The sequence below is a fragment of the Thunnus thynnus genome, chromosome 13 (genome assembly GCF_963924715.1).
Source record: "Thunnus thynnus chromosome 13, fThuThy2.1, whole genome shotgun sequence".
NCBI classification, from domain to species: Eukaryota; Metazoa; Chordata; class Actinopteri; order Scombriformes; family Scombridae; genus Thunnus; species Thunnus thynnus.
The window spans coordinates 9,178,013-9,194,687 of NC_089529.1; the positions used below are offsets into that span (position 1 = coordinate 9,178,013).

Genomic DNA, 16,675 nt, shown 5'->3' on the forward strand with positions numbered 1-16,675 from the left:
GTATTATAGTATTAACTACAAACCATATACTATAATGTTTATTACACTATTGTTTTTTCTTGGCCCTGAACGTTGGTGTTACATCAGCCTCCTAATATTTGTGCAGTTATTCTGCAAATAAATCGTAATGTGGCCAGAATCACCAGATGGGGCAATGCATTATATGCTGTTAGCTTTGGCCGAGGGGTTGAACAGTCAGGCTGAGGGCAATAAATTCTCCTGATACGTTTTTCATCCTCCCTCTCCTGCAAGCTGCCAGACTGCTGAAAGGAGTATCGACTAAGCACAGAAAAGGTCTGATCTTCCTTATTTATTCCCCACCAATCTCAGTGATATTTGTGAATGCTTGCGGTGGAGATCAGAGGGCTCTTGGGGAATCACAGACACTGCCTTCCTATATATATTATTTTTTACAGAACCACAGGTAGAGTACACCAATGTTAATATTTATTATAAAGTCACCGCATCTGTCCTTCAGATTTTTACTTACCTAATTTCCCTCTTTCACTGTTGCAAACTGCTGTTCTGTCTGCTATAACGATCACTCCCTTCCATACGATTAGACAGCTGCCAAAACAAGTACATGCACTTCAACCATGATGTCCCTCCTATGACTCCTCTGCTCTGAAGTGTGGAGCATAATTCCACCATTCCACCGCAGGCTGACATGCAGGAGGCACGGTGTATGCTTGCTGACCAGATACTGTGTGTGGAGCGGACAAACCTGGACTCTTTCGTTATTGTCCTTGGCGACTTTATCAAAAGGAATCTCAGCCATGAACTCCCTCAATACCGTGGACTGATTAAATTCCCGACCAGAGAGGAGAACACTTTAGATCACTGTTTTACTACAATCAACAGTGCATATCATGCCTTCACCCGTGCTGCACTGGGACACTGACCACATCATAGTGTACCTGATTCCTGCAGAAATTAAACTTCTCTAAACCTGTTATGAGGACATCTAAGAAGTGGACCTGTGAAATTATGGAGGATCTTCACAAGTGCTTGGACTGTACTGACTGGGATATTTGCAGGACTGCCACCACCAGTCTGGGTGAGTACTCAGAGGTTGAAGTCATACATCAGCTTCTGTGAGGACAGCTGTGTATCATCACGCTGTGTATCACACCAGGGTTAGTTGCAACAATGACAAACCCTGGTTTACAGCTAAACTTAGACAGCCAAGGTGGGAAAAGGAGGAAGTGCTTAGGAGAGGGGAGTCAACCAGAGTCAACTTTTGGAGAAACGCAACCCAACATCACTGCAGCTGAAGGCTGCGGTGGCCAATCACAGCTGGAGATCACCAACCTCAGATCATAGATCATCAACTTCAAACTGAAAGTCCCCCACTCTCCTAACAACTCACACCTGTCCAACAACCTGAATCAGTTCTACTCTCAATTTGAAAGACAAAAGGACAGTCCTAACACATCCCTCCTGACTCCAGCAATCATCTCCAGTTCCCCCTCCTCACCACCTCAGATCCATCACAGACCCACTCCTGGACCCCCTGCAACAGGCCCCTGCCAACAGGTCAGTGGACAATACACTAAATATGGCCCTCCACTTCATTCTCCAGCACCTGGACTCTGCAGAAACCTACGCCAGGATCCTGTTTGTGTATTTCAGCTCTGCCTTTAACACAATCATCCCAGCTCTGCTGTAGGACAAGCTATCCCAGCTGCACATTCCTGACTCCACCTGCAGGTGGATCACCAACTTCCTGTCTGACAGGAAGCAGCACGTGATGTTAGGAAAACATGTCTTCAACTCCCGGACCATCAGCACTGGTTCCCCTCAAGGCTGCATCCTTTCCCCTCTACTCTTCTCCCTGTATACAAACAGCTGCACCTCCAGTCACCAGTTAGTCAAGCTCCTTAAATTTGCAGACGACACCACTCTCATTGGGTTTATTTCTGGTGGTGAGTCCACCTACAGGTGGGAGGTTGACCATCTGGTGTCCTGGTGTGGCCAAAACAATTTGGAGCTCAATGCTCTAAAGACAGTGGAGATGATTGTGGACTTCAGAAAGAACCCAGCCCCTCCTGCCCCCATCATCCCGTGTGACTCCCCAGTCGACACAAGTGGGAGCTGAACATTAGCTCCCTCACCAAGAAGGCAGAGCAGAGGATGTACTTCATGTTTTATTATTATTATTATTATTATTATTTATTTCAGTTCAAGCTGCCAAAGCCAATGGTGGTGCACTTCTACACTGCCATCAATGAATCCGTCCTCACTTCCTCCATCACCATCTGGTACGCTGCTGCCACTGCCAAGGACAAGGGCAGACTGCAGTGTGTCATTTGCTCTGCTGAGAGGGTGATAGGGCTGCAACCAATGTCTGCACATCATATCACATCTAACACGGCATGCCACATTAATGCAATTATTTGTATTCTTTGTATTATTAGACTTGCACATTACACATACTGTTTATACTGTGAACATTTGCACATTCCCAGTCAATATCTTGTACATTATATTTTTTAAAGTCTACAGCTTTCTTCACATAGAACATATTTTGTATTCATCCTTTATCATAAAATTGTATTCATATATTAATACACCTGTCTTTTGTGGCAATTGTATTTTTCTCACTTTGTATAGATACTTGTTTTTTCTCGTACCTTCTATTTTTTTATTGTTATGCACCACAACACCAAGACAAATTCCTTGTATGTGAAAACTTATTTGGCAATAAATCTGATTCTGATAAGCATTTTCCCACATGATAATGTTTGGCACAGTTAAGGGTATCAAAACCCAGCTGATCAAAGTGAATATTTGAAATATTTGCGTATACATCAAGATATATATTTTTGTTTTTATAACAAATAACAGAAAAAAACAATCTGCAAAACTGTGCATAATCTGTCCAGAGAAATGAGTGGGGGAAGGTCTGTGATCCCACCAGAGATCATTGAGTGAAGATGGCAAATAAGCTAATCAGAAAATGGAAGCAATTAATTTACTCACTACAACAACCATTCATGTCATCTCTCTTTTATTATTGGATATTGTGATTAAAAGGAGATTAGTATTGTCAAGACAACATACGTGAAACATCTCAATATGGAAGGACAGAGCATTGATCTGAGCTGTTTAATAGATCTATTTGGATTGTTTTCTGCTGTTTATGCGTCTAAATCCACTGCAATTCAAAGAAATTAGTTGGTCATTAAAGGATCTCTTGCTATTGTTAACTAAGGGCTGTTTTATAATATACCCATTTAGCAAGTACAATGTTCATAATGTGAATTCTGATCATATTATCTTTAAAATACCCCGCAAACAAGTCTCTGTATGTACACAGGGTGGCCTGCAGAAAATTTTTAAAAAGACAAGGAAGAAAAAAGTCGTTATAAAATGTATGTTAGAATGTGCCTTGTAGATTAGTTCATTACCAGCTGTCCAATGGCACGTTGAGTCCCTGGACTGGAGTACCATATGTGCAGAAAAATTACAATTTGACATATCAGAGTTGTCATCTGTTCTTGTGTTCCATCTCCAATACAGTACGGTACTTGTTTCCATGCTGGTGAAAGAATCAATCTAACAATTCAAAAAAATTAAAAAATAGAATAAAAAACACTACAAAGGGTAGAGGCTTCCAGGGTCAGTGCCTGGTGGTGTCAATATAACCACAATGTGCCTGCAGTTCAAATCCTGCTGGGGATCTTTGTTGCATTTTCTTATCTTCTATTCATGTTTCCTGTCACTCTCTGCTGTGAACTGAGGAAAAATGCCAAAAAAAAGGATTATAAAGTGTGGCTGTCCAACACACCACATAGTGTGTGTAGATACAGGACAGAGAATGTTAACCAGGTTGGAGGAAAGACAAGGTGCAGCAGCTCATTGTCTAGACCATTAGTACTGAATCTTAGAGAAGTGTTTGAATTTTATTGCTGCTGCATTGCTTCATCTTTCAGACTTCAATTCCTGGTTTGGCTTCGTATTCCTGCATGCTTGTGTGTGAGTGTGTGTGTCCCAACACACATTTACATGAGTTAGATAAGTCTTGTCAAATGGGCAAATTCTATTTAGCAGCAGCTAAATGTCTGCCCTTCTTGTCCTTTGTGCTTCAAGAATTAAACACGGGTGAGTGAAGAGGTTTAAATTGTAAATAGTTGAGAACTAAAAATCATCTAGGTGTAAAAACGAAATGTAAGGTAAAAATTGTCCAACTTGCATAACAATTTCTGAGCACACTGCTACTCCCTCCACAAGTCTACTTTGTGATCTCTTCCATTCCTTTAAAACCTTGAGACCTGGATAGCCTCCAGGCAGAAGAGCTTCACACATTGCCGATCAGAAGGTGTGACACATGCTTGACTTCATTTTCTATCTTTCCATCTTCAGTTTACGTCTTTGCCAGAAACAGAGACCACAGCTTCATTCTCTTCAGCCGTGCCAAGCACTTGTCTGTATAGTTTGCCATCAGATCACTATCAGTTTAGCAGTAGGAGGTTGGGAGACAGTGGCCCCATTTGTTCACATGGAGGTGCTGAAGCGCATGGCTTGCCTCAGTATTTTTTTTTATCAGACATGGTAGATGTAAGAGGATAAAATGTCAGTATGTTCTGGCTTTCTACCCTTGCAGTCTTTAAAGTATGCTATGAAATGTTCTGCCAAATGCACTGGAGAACCTGTAAAAGTAGAGATCTAATACTTCAAATGTGCTCAAATGCATGCACTTTTGTGTGTGTGTGTGTGTGTGTGTGTGTGTGTGTGTGTGTGTGTGTGTGTGTGTGTGTGTGTGTGCATGTGCACATGTGCAGGTAAGTGTGCCTGTGTTTGTAAGTGGTTGAAGATTTACTTAAGTTACCCGGAGGAAGCTTTCAGAGAAAAACACACTCTCAAACATATACTCTGTCAAGACTTATCTTAGCCCTCCAGAGGCAACAAGACAAAGCTCACACATTTTAAAGTCTCCAGTGGTAAATGAGGCGTTTGAGGAATTGCAAATGCCAAGGAACGCACACACACTGACAGTTAATTTTTATAACCTTTTGTGAAAAGACTTACCGAGCAAACATTCAACCTGAGACAGACCCCGTCCCTTGTGCCCCCATCCACCCACTCACCCCAGCAATTTCCTGCCTGTCTATCTCCATCAACCCACACAAGAGCAGTGAATACTCTTAGCAGCTATGACTAAGACCAAAATATGTCAGTGCTCTTCATTGTTTGAATGAAACCTTTTTTTTGCATTATTTAACTTTAATTTTAAAAAATCAAACATCACAGTTCATAGTACAACATAATTTGTATATATTATAATGGCTATAGTCAATATTTTATAATAACAATGCTTGACATTACTTGTAAAGTAAGCTGTTGGTAGCTTCGTAGCGTCTTTCAGCTTATTGTTTTGGTTTTATGGCCCATTACTTCAATGTTTTGGTTGACTCTCACTACTATCATCAGCATAGTTTCCCACTGAACACTACCTGCACAGCACCAACCTACAGACAGAAAAAGTCAACAATCCACTGGTGAACATAGTGGAGCATTTAGCAGCTAAAGAGCCTGATTATCCCTCATGGGCTGGTGGAGACCAACACAGAGCTACGAGGAGAGTGAACATATGTATTGTATGTGTATTATGTACATCGGAAAGCCAGAAACATCCATATTAAGGCTAAATGTTGCTCTATATTTGCTGGATGTGTAAATATGTAAGCAACTTTTTTGTTGTGGGGGCATTTGACAGTGCAATTTTGAACTTTATCACACATTGCATTCTGTAGTTTCAAATGACTTATAACAACATCATTGTGAGCACTGACCTGAACCTCAATGCCATATCCCAGGTAGACAGTAATCAAGTAGTTACACTCCGCCCCAGAGTCAGGTTGCTGCAGGATTTCGACGTTACCCTCAGGGTCAGTGAAATTCAGACTGCATGGCTCTGTAGGAGACAGTAAAAAGACAAGTGATTCCCTTTTTCCCGGACCACTGATCTATCTGACAGCCCACCTGTGTCTCCATGGCCTTGTAACCCTCTAACTATCTCTGCAGATTTCCTCTCCATACTGCTCATCTGGGCCTTTAGCCCTCCGTGGCCAGTGGAAAGGACGGGCAGGACACATCAGGGAAAATCAGATTGTTTTTGACACATGAGCAACTCTGTTATCCCTGGTGGAGAGATGAATAGCTGTGTGCAGCATGCAAAATGAACAGCAGTGATGCTGATGACCTGATGCTTAATTTTCTTGCCCTCTGGGATCCACATATTAAAACTTAGGGGGGAGATATTCTCAATTTTGAATTCCCAGTGGGGGGAAAAAGTTATTATGTTGCTGCTTTTTATTTCACAAAATCATTTGAACATTCATCTTTGAAAGTCAGAGAAAACATACCTGATGTTTGCATGGTGGTGATGGTGGTAGTTGTGATAACGGTTGATGTTGTAGTGGTACCTTTTACTTGGGAAACTGAGGTTTGATTGGGGAGAAGATGATCAGGGCTGGTTTTGTTTTTCAGTGTTGTTTCCCTTGCTTCCCCTTTCTCCATCCTCATCGCGGAGGGTGCAAGGGTGGCCTCTACGGGAAAAGCACTCCAACTCCGAGACTGACTTCTCTGCAAGGATGAGGAGGCCACTGGGATATTTTCAGTGAATGAACCTCTATTATTTGGTGTCACTTGAGTTGTGAGGGAGTCTGTGGTTGCCTCTACCTTGTCTAACGCCACGGTCTTTCGGGGGAAAGATGTGGACGGCCTTGGTGTTGTGGGAGAGAATGTGGTCAGTGGGGAGGTTGCAGCTGCAGTGGCAGTAGTGGCAATGTCTGAGAAGGCTGGGGCATCCTCATGGGGCACTAGCTGAGTGACTGGGTCCCCTGCATCTGAAGCAGACACAGAGCCTGGCATGGTGGGATATGCAGCCACAGAGCCATCCCTTCTGAAAAAGTGCTGGTCCCCCTGGAAGTCCCTTGTAAGAAGGTGCTCATGAAACGGCAGGCCCTTGAGGACAGGCCGGTGGTTGGGGCTGTTCATAGGTGAGGCAGTGGTGACCGAGTGGACTTCGCTCTCTGTGTCCTGTGTTGAAGAGTGTGTGAAGAGATCCCTGTCTGGGTCCAGTGTCCTCTTATTGATGCCGTTACTTTCCTGTGGACCTGAGAGTGAAGGAATAAAGATAATATGGTTATGTTAAGCAAAATATTACGGGCCAGTAAGCTACAAAAGCAAAGTACAATACACAAGAGCAGTATGTCTTTTTGACAGATTCATTATTGAATCATCAAGGCTGCCAGACGATAATCTACCAAAATTACGCCTAATGAGGTGAGGCGCTGTCCTCTTGTATAATTCTTCCCCACATATTTTGTTGCTATTTTAATCAGTTCATTATGTGTGTGTGTGTGTGTGTGTGTGTGTGTGTGTGTGTGTGTGTGTATGTGGCTTTAGGGGTAGGGATAGTGGCATAGTAAGTATAATCCTTTATACTTTCCCTTATAGAAGCTTTAGTGATAGCACAAAAATCTAATGGGTTGGCATATGTAGGTCACCACAAATAAAGCACAGTATGATATGATAGTAGTAAGAACACATATATGTATATCATATCTTCTAGTGCATCTTCGGTGGTTAAAATCAGAATATGAGGTTTTCTTTCTGTACTTGACAAGCTATATTCTACATTTAAGTTAAATTAGATTAGTACATGGTGAGTAGCAGCTTGCAGAAAGCCAGTTTATTATCAAAGACGAATTCCACAATCACACCCCGCAGGCAGTGGAATCTCAGAGCGGAGAAACACTGAGCAGAAATAGTCTAGTTACTTGTAGGATAAAAAGGTTTAAAGGCACATATTTTTCTAAGGCCTCCTTCTGTGGGCTACTATTCTTATTCCCTGGATTTTGCAACCTCACCAAGACACACAGACACCACTCAAACACAGTGCAGGCATTGTTAAAAGTTGCACAGGAAAAGCACTCAACCAGTGAATAGTCAGTAAACCACAATAAGACTGAAATGAGTAAAACGCTAATATATACAGATTTAGAATGTTTAATAACTCAAGCAAACAAATGGATATATCCTGATGCTCTGGAAAGATGCTTAATGACACAAGTTTGAACATGAAGCTTTTACATGATATCCATTAGAGAGTAAAAGCAAAGTGAAAGATATTCTCTGCAGGTACTTTGCCATTTTAACATGGCCCCAACAATGACACTCCTAATCCATTTAAATGACATACTGAGCACCAATTTTGAAACAGTCATCTAAAGACAGAGTCTAATAACAAAATAACCAATAACCAACTTCAGACAGATGCACATACTTAATCTTTAATTGAACAACTTTCAAAAATAAAAAAAGGTAATACCACAAGTAGGAAGTAAACAATACAGACCTGATTATTAAATTAAAGACTGAAAAGATTAAAGCTGCACATGTTAGCTAAGCTTGTCTTTGTGACACCTGTCAGCCTAAATCACTGCACAATAAAATCAGTTAAAGGAGCCACGCACTTCCCTTTAAGTGAGACAGTAAAGATTTGCTTTTAGTTTTAGCTACAGAAGGTTCTTCACCTATAAGTGACTAAAAGTACAGCGCAATATAAAACTCTGTCATTATCTATCACCTCTATATCAGTTTAAACACCAGTGTATCTTTTAACAGCTTGAGAAGGACAGTGTAAATGTTTTTAGTAGCCAAATGATTTCACTGTGAGTCCAAAAGTGCCATATTTACCCCATTATCTGCTACATTTTCCCCACATCAGTTGCTTTGGGTGATGAATGGATGGCTCCAACCACTGCAAATCCTTAAATGCTCTGTAGTCAGTGTAAACATCAGCAAAGATTAACTTCTTTGCATGTCCTTACTGGCTTTGATGGGACAGTTATCCTGAAATGATCAAATATCTTCCAGCTGGCTGCTAGTTATGCATACTCAGACGTCAACAAAGAGTTTTGCCTCATTTATGAACCTTAACGTGGAATGGGTTTTCATCAGGTTTTGAAATTCCAGTGCTGACTTGCCGTTTTACAGCATGTGTTAGCAGGCTTTAATTCTACCTTGTTAGGATAGAGAGGTGAAAATACAGTGCACTTCTTTGGGTGCATAAAAATAAAACATCTATGGAAATCAGCATTCTTCTAAAATACTGTGGTGAGATGAGCTGACTAAAAATACAGCTGACTGAAATGAGAGTTCTTGCTTTCATGTTGGCATCAATGCAATCTCCATCTTTCTCTTTTTCCATCTAATTTTCTGAACTTACCTCCCACCTTTGAATCTGTATAAACTGTAGCTAATTTGCAAATATAGAAAAACACAGAACATAAATGTTTACATAAATCTAGCAATATGAACATGAAACAATTATATGTGTTTTGAGGTATGACATGAATAAGTGGCTAAGATAAATTGTAAACACAGAGAACTTGTATAATCCTCTTATGCGCCTATGTGCATGTGTCTACATGAAACAATACCGTCTGTTTTGACACCTTAATTAGCTTGCATTCTGGGTGACAGTTTGTCCTAATGAGGTAGAAAAGCTGCCAGCACACGTTTCATGGTTATAGATGAAAGGATGCTGTTGACATAGAAAGCAAATGAGTGAGATATCCTCATGTTTCCTCAAGAGCTTAAAGGAACCTTAACTAAAAGGCAAAACAGATATAAGGTTTGTTAAATAATGTTCCTTAGAGGTCAGTTTAATGGCAGTACAATGTTTGTGTACATGTGAAATGACTAATCATGTACAGTAACATGTCACATCTGAAACAGTAAGTCAGGTTTGTGGAGAATATAATCTCGACTTTGTTTGTAATTTAAATGTTAAAAATAGTAGATTTCTAGATAACTGTGTCTGATTAACATCATACATCTATTTTCAACTTCTATTTGATTGTTTATGCCTGTTAATTCCAATGTGATCAGTTCTTGAAATGCTCAAGCTTGCACACTGTATTCTACAATTGACTGGATCATTTTGGGTGTATTGATTGAAAGCACAGTTGCTTTTATTGCATATAAAATAGATGCTTAAATCTGCTTGCCAGGAGGCAAATGTTCATCCTGGAAAACTGACTTTGTCTTTATCGATTCTATAAGAAATCCCATAGCAGGAAATATATATTCAGGTTTTAATGGGAAATGTTCTCTGAATAAATGTGAAAATAAACCGTGGCACAGGAGAAGCTCTGCTTTGCTCATAAAACTTCGAAAGTAGTTGCAAGCCATTGTAACATTTGCTGATGCAGAGTAGTTTTACCACCAGCCAGCACACTAATAAAAGTTTGATCAGGCTATTCAAGAGGAAGAGTAAACAGTTTTGTTACAAAGCCCCTGCACGACTGACAGAATTGACACATGGTTTTACGTTTTACTGGCAGATGCGACAACACCCCATTTATCTTTCTTGGCGACAGAAGCAATTCAAAGACCTTTTGATGTTCTAAGATGGAGGAGGAACATTTCCTTGTAGCCTTATTCTGTCACAACAAGAGCAGCCAAAGCTGCACTTTAAAGGCAAACTAAGCATAGTTGACACGTCTCACTACCAGAGAAAATAAAGAGTGTAAAGGGAGGTCTTCATGAATGATTGAAGTGTATAAGGCTGCCCCCTCCACATAATTGCAAAAAGTATAGAGGATTCTCAAACACACACATACTGTATAGTAAAGCTAGGGAACAGTCATTTTGCCAAGATTACTGTTATTCCTGCATCAAATTGGTTTCTAGTGGAAGTGATAGTGAAGTCCTGTCTCTTATTTTCTTATCTTTGTCTCCCTCTCTGTCTCTATCTGTGTTGGTCATGTTTTGACCATCCAGTTGCTGCCCTTTAGTCAGAATATTGAGTGAAAGTAGAGAGTGAGAATGTAGAACTGGGTTAAACCAGAGTTTCTCATACACAGATCAATACAGGATCAATGTGTACAGGTTGGAGACCTCACTGTGGTGATTACAGAGAAAGAGTACTGCTACAACACTGTTCTCATCTCTGAGCCTTAATTGGATATTTACACTGGACGTTTCAGGGAATGGAGCTGAAAACTGAATTTTGAATGAAATTTCTTGCATATTAGTGTAATGTAAATCAATAAATACAAAGCAGGAGATTACCAATTTACACAATCTTTTTTTCATCAGTCTCATCAGGTTGCAACTGTTAGTTGCAAATATGTCAGCCAAATATGACAATTGTAAATTTCCAGTCACTGATTACTAATCGTCTCTGTAAATTATGTAAATTGCCTTACATTTCAGTGGCTGAAACTCCTGACAGATGAAATTTCCAGAAGTCATGAGACAATGGCAGAGCTTGCCAAGCAAATTAGATGATGTATGAATGTAAATGTGCAGAATGTGTGAAGGCTAATACCAAAATTTTGAAAATAATTTATAGCTTCTTTCCAGGGGCTGCACCAAGGGTGGCAACAATCACCAGGGGAATCTGATTGGCCAACCTTGGTGCCTCCTTCTACTGGATTCTGAGCATGGCAGGCAATTACCTTGTCATTGTTCATGTGTGAAGAACATGTAGCTTTAACAATTGACAATAGCAAACCAAACAAGTAAAATAACAGACTGTTCATTGACGGATGGCACAAATGTATTCACCAAGAATGCTCTGCTTTGCCAACAACCAGCAATACTGGCTCAAAAGCAACTGCCAGTATGTCTGGTCTGGTTTGTAGATTGTTTTACAGTAAAGTAAATGTGTACTTTGACACACAATCTCAGCTACCCATTTATTTCCTTTTGCTTTGGTTCAAAAAACAATTCCTTCTATCAAACATAAGCTGCTGTATACTGTTTTTGTACGGTGCCAATTCTAACAAGTTTAGCTGAAAGATCAGATCCAGCCTCTGTTAAAAGTGTTTGACAGCCAACAATTCTCATACATTTCACTTGGGAGCCAACTAGCCCACATACAGCAGCAAGAGAAACAAAAATGGGCTTTTTGTAGAACAGCTATTTTTATGTTGTTCTCAAAAATGAAATCAAATATTTGTGCAGTGACAGGCTGTAAATGAAATGCAAATGCTGTAATTATTGTTCATTTGTTCATTTGATGTGTTTATCCAACCTATTAATGTCAAGCTGACAAAAATTACAACCTTTGTCAAACCCCGATTCTCTGTACAGAAACACAGACAGGCCCTGTTCTCACCTGTTTCCATCCACTGTTAGAAGATCACACCCTATTGCCAGCCAATTTAAATTGATTGTGCTTGAAGGACTTCAATCAGGTATATATATATACAGTAATATGCTGGCTTAACCGATGTACTGTCAGAACAATCTTGTTGTGCTCTGTCAGGTTCACATGATGGGTGTCATGCTTTGATATCTAACCCCTACACACAATAAAATCACAAAGAGATGCTGTGCTGAGTATTGTACTAGTGGTCAGAAAGGTTTTGCTATAAGCTTGATGCAAGTGCAGCAGACATAGGAGATGATGGGAAATTTTATATAGTTCTCTTACCTCAATTGAACATTTAATTTAATGCAGTAAAGCCAGCAGCTAAAAGTAGATACCATGCTTCACACTCAAGAGGTTATGTGTGTAACTGCATTACATCACGCAACATTGAAGCTGGCTAATTAGAGCTAATTCATAAATTAAAGGTAGTAATTACCATGACAGAATGAGATTGCTGTTATCTTATTCTGAGCAGTGGCACAAATACAATAAAATACCATTTATTGTCCTTGGGGAAATTTAGTTAGTGAAATGTTTCTTCTGTGAGCACACTCAGTAGAACACATTTAGGATATGTTAATGTCTCAGAGGAAGCCTAGGGTCTTGTGAGTGTGGAAAATATTCACGTTCTTAAAGACACCAAAGACCTCTTGGTGATGTTAAATGCTGTCTTAAAACTGAGGCTAAATATTCATCCATCATTACTAGATATCTAGTTACTGATGCAGACAAATCTAACTTGGCAGTATAAAAATTATCAAAGCAAACCTAATAAAACTACTAAAATTTGTCTGGCTGTCATGAAGTCAAGCATGTTTGTAATGGTGATTAAAAATACACAATACTTTCTGTTTTCTTATGGCAGGACATATTCTTATCCCTTAAATTTGTATAGACCACCCTGCCACATTAACAAATGCTAAAAAAGGTATAGTTCTACTCTAAATCTTAAAAAGATATCTTGCAGGATAAGGTATGACAATGAACAGGATGTCATGCCACATCTCAACTGTGCTACTCCTTTGTTTTTCTCCACATAATGAAAGCAGTAAGAAAGGTAAACAGGATTTGCTGTAGACTTCTAAAATTATAAAGCATGTTTGCAGACCTATAGCTCATCTCTACTGACCTGATTATAATTAAAGGCTGCCCAGCCATTCTGATTATGTGCGACACTTAGAATAGAGGCACAAGCTCTGACTTTGCCTTAAAATTCCATGACAATCTGTCATTCTACACCGACTAAGATGACAGAGTGAGCAATCATAGGGGAACCCTCCTCAAGATGGCAACAGACAGCCTCCTCTCTTCAGTTGCATATCAATGGAGTCATCAGTGAACACTCACTGCATGGAGAGAACGCTAATAAGATGGGACAAGCCACACTCGAGGCAGGCTGCTGATTGACATCAATCTCCTTATATCCAGGGCTTTATTTCCTTATTATTACAGAGAGTCACTAGACAAGCAAATCAATAGACAGTTTCCGCTGGGCTCAGATACGAGGGCTTCAGATCTCTCTACGTGACTCCTTCTAGGGCCCTTAGTGGAGGTTTAGCTCATGAATTCTTTGTAAGGTGAAAAATTTCTAGTAGTGACATTTGCTACAGTTCCTGCAGTATTTGTAGATTCTTCACTTGTTTGCATAAAGCGATGAGGAAAGACTATAGGAAATAATGGGCTAAAAGTGATAAATGATTCCATTAGTCAACTTAATGAATTGATAATTTAATTTGGTTTGTGGGGTGTGACAGGTGCATGGGAGGGGAAATGAATAAACAAAAAGGTAGCAGGAAAGAAATGTAGAAAATTAAATTAAGCGAGCACTGGCTGGAAGAACAAGCCTCTCAAGAAAGGAAACAAACAAAAAACAAACAAACAAAAAGGTCACAGTTTCATCCCTCACACAGTAATTTACAGTCTGAAATCAGGATGCATGGGATAGTGCATCCATGACTGTGCAGAGATTCCAATTTCAAAGCATCAAATTTTCCTTTTACTGTCTGTCTGGTTTTCGAGTCGTGAGGATAACAGCATATTGAAATGAGGCAGACTCTTATCCTCCATCTGCCCTTTGACTTCATTGAGCGGAACCATAACTTTTCCCTTTCATTTATTACGGCCTGTCTGTGTTCTGGTTCATTGAGCATCGTCCTTCACACAGACTTTAAACAAACTGTGTCTTAATAGTGCTAGGAAGCTCATAAGACCTGACCTTTAGCTGGAGCAGAACAAAAACAGATCTACCCAGCATCACTATTTGCATGAGCTACTGTATAGCTGCAGGGGGTAAATGGGCAAACCTTAAACAAATCTGAACTCCATGGCAAAAGGTTGAATGTAGTTTAATGAATGTAGTTTCATTGACAATAAATTGCTATATACTGTATGTTCACATAAACCATTTTCATTTCCTTATTTAGATTTCTTCTGTGCATCTTTTGCTTTTATGCTGTTTTTTGTCTGCCAAAAAAAGGAATGAATGAATGCATGTCTTGTTGTACAAATGCCTGGTATTAAAATTACATCATTTTCTGTAATCACGGCTAAATCTGTCTCACATAGAAGCCAGATTCTTGTTGTATTTCAATTTACCAATGCTCTGCATCCTAGAAAATACTGGGAGGAATGTCTCTTTTCACACTTCATTTCCTTCCATTAGAGTAATTTATCTTTTCATTTTCTTCTCATTTACTCCATGGTGAAGTCAATTAAGAATGGAGCTGTGGGTGAAACAAGAGCTACAACTTTAAATATGTAGTGGATTACTGTAATGTGGGAGATCTGCTAAATCTGTAACAACAACAGTTATGAAGTCATAGAAGTTCTGGATTAATAAAAGAAACATTTAATAATGGTTTTTTTATTTTATGTAGTGTATTATTTATTATTATCAAATCCTATATGCATAGCTTTAGTATTGTAATGTAATACAGTTGTTGAGACAAAAATATATAATATACACCCAAGTACAGTCATGTTATACTTTAAAGAGCATTCTCTGAGAGTGCAGGTTGAACATCTGACTCTCTTCCTGACAGCAGAGACATTAGTGGTGAATTTAAAAGCTGCTTGATTGATGTCACACTTTATGCCCTTCTCCCAATGATTTTCCAGCCCCATAACAGTTCATGGGGCTCATGGAAAACACTGCTAAAGGACCATGCTGGCGATTTTGTACCTTATCTATGTACATATCAAAGATTGACATGCTTATGTATGCCATTACAATTGTCAATACTCTGCATCTCGTAAGGAGGCTCTAGCTATAACGCTGAATCTGTCAGTGGCAATGAGGAGGCAACAAAGAGTCATTTCAGCCTCTAGAACTCCCTCATTTTCTTTATCAGACAGCTGCGACCATTTGAAACTAAGAAAATTGAAGTGCCAGCAGGATACATCAAGGACCGTTGTCTTTGTTTTTTCCATGTTTTGAATTTGGCAACAAATACACTGCTCTGTTTGAAATAAAATGAGTGTTTGTATGGTGTGTACAAGCATGGCAATAATTGGCAAGGCTATTTAGATAAGGTTTGGCATAAGTCTGGTGTCTTGTGGGCATGCTTGGTAACCTTCTATTTTCACTGCTGTTTTAGTTGGCTTTTATTGCAGCAGGATGGAAAAAGAGAGAAAGTAAGAATTACTTCAGGTTAATATCTACAATGGTATATTTTTTTAGGCCTGAGGCTAATTTCATGCTGGCTGTGTCGACTTCACAATTATCCAAATTGTTTTAAATTCACTCGCCCCAACACACTCAGGAAGACTAGAAACCTGTTACTCAGTCTTACACTCTGTGGGAGTCTTCTCCTGCAGAGTCACCTTCCTTTGAAATAAGCTTCCTGGCATTCTCAAAGAAACAGACGCTGTCTGTTTGTCTATTTGCGTCCAGGCTTAAGACCCAGTACAGTTTACCTTCTACCTTACTTCTCACCTGACCAGCTGTTCCATTTGTCTACTCCTTTATAGTCTGACACACTGTACAATGCTACTGCTGTGATCTGTGCTGCCTGATGCATTCATACACACACATACAGAGACAAACACTCCAATCCCCATTTTAGCATGACGCACATTAGACAATATAATGTATTATATCAGTTATTCTACACCATAAGTGGACAAAGCAAGCTATTAAAATAGTAAATCTGAATAATGTGTCATGATGATATAAAGGACAGTGCCTTGTGCTACTTTTCTTAGACTGAACATTCGGTCTGAAATGTCACATTTAAGTTTTCTGATTTCTTACTTCAGGCTAGCTCATTTTTCACATGCTGCCGTGAGGATCTTGTATGATAATCATGGCACAAATATTACATTTCATCTATGATTTCTATGATTTCTGATATGACTAGGCTATCAGACACTGGGTAAATCTGTGGTTTGCAGGGACTCACCTGTGAACTTCACCAGCAAAGTAATATTTTTCTCTATGTGTTGCAACACTTTTCCTTCGATGTTCAAATATGTGGATGTCAATTTCTATGGGTAAGAGGG

General features: G+C 39.6%; 1 protein-coding gene across 1 annotated transcript in view; it reads right to left on the reverse strand.

The window, feature by feature from the left end:
- The window catches only part of LOC137195367 (seizure protein 6 homolog), a 91,175-nt gene that overhangs the window by 37,813 nt on the left and 36,687 nt on the right, over positions 1-16,675 (reverse strand). Inside the window, exons 2-3 of the mRNA XM_067607655.1 lie at positions 6,369-7,121; positions 5,796-5,917 (exon numbers count right to left, since the gene is read on the reverse strand). Coding sequence (XP_067463756.1) covers positions 5,796-5,917; positions 6,369-7,121 — 875 coding nt within the window. The remainder of the gene's footprint in view (positions 1-5,795; positions 5,918-6,368; positions 7,122-16,675) is intronic.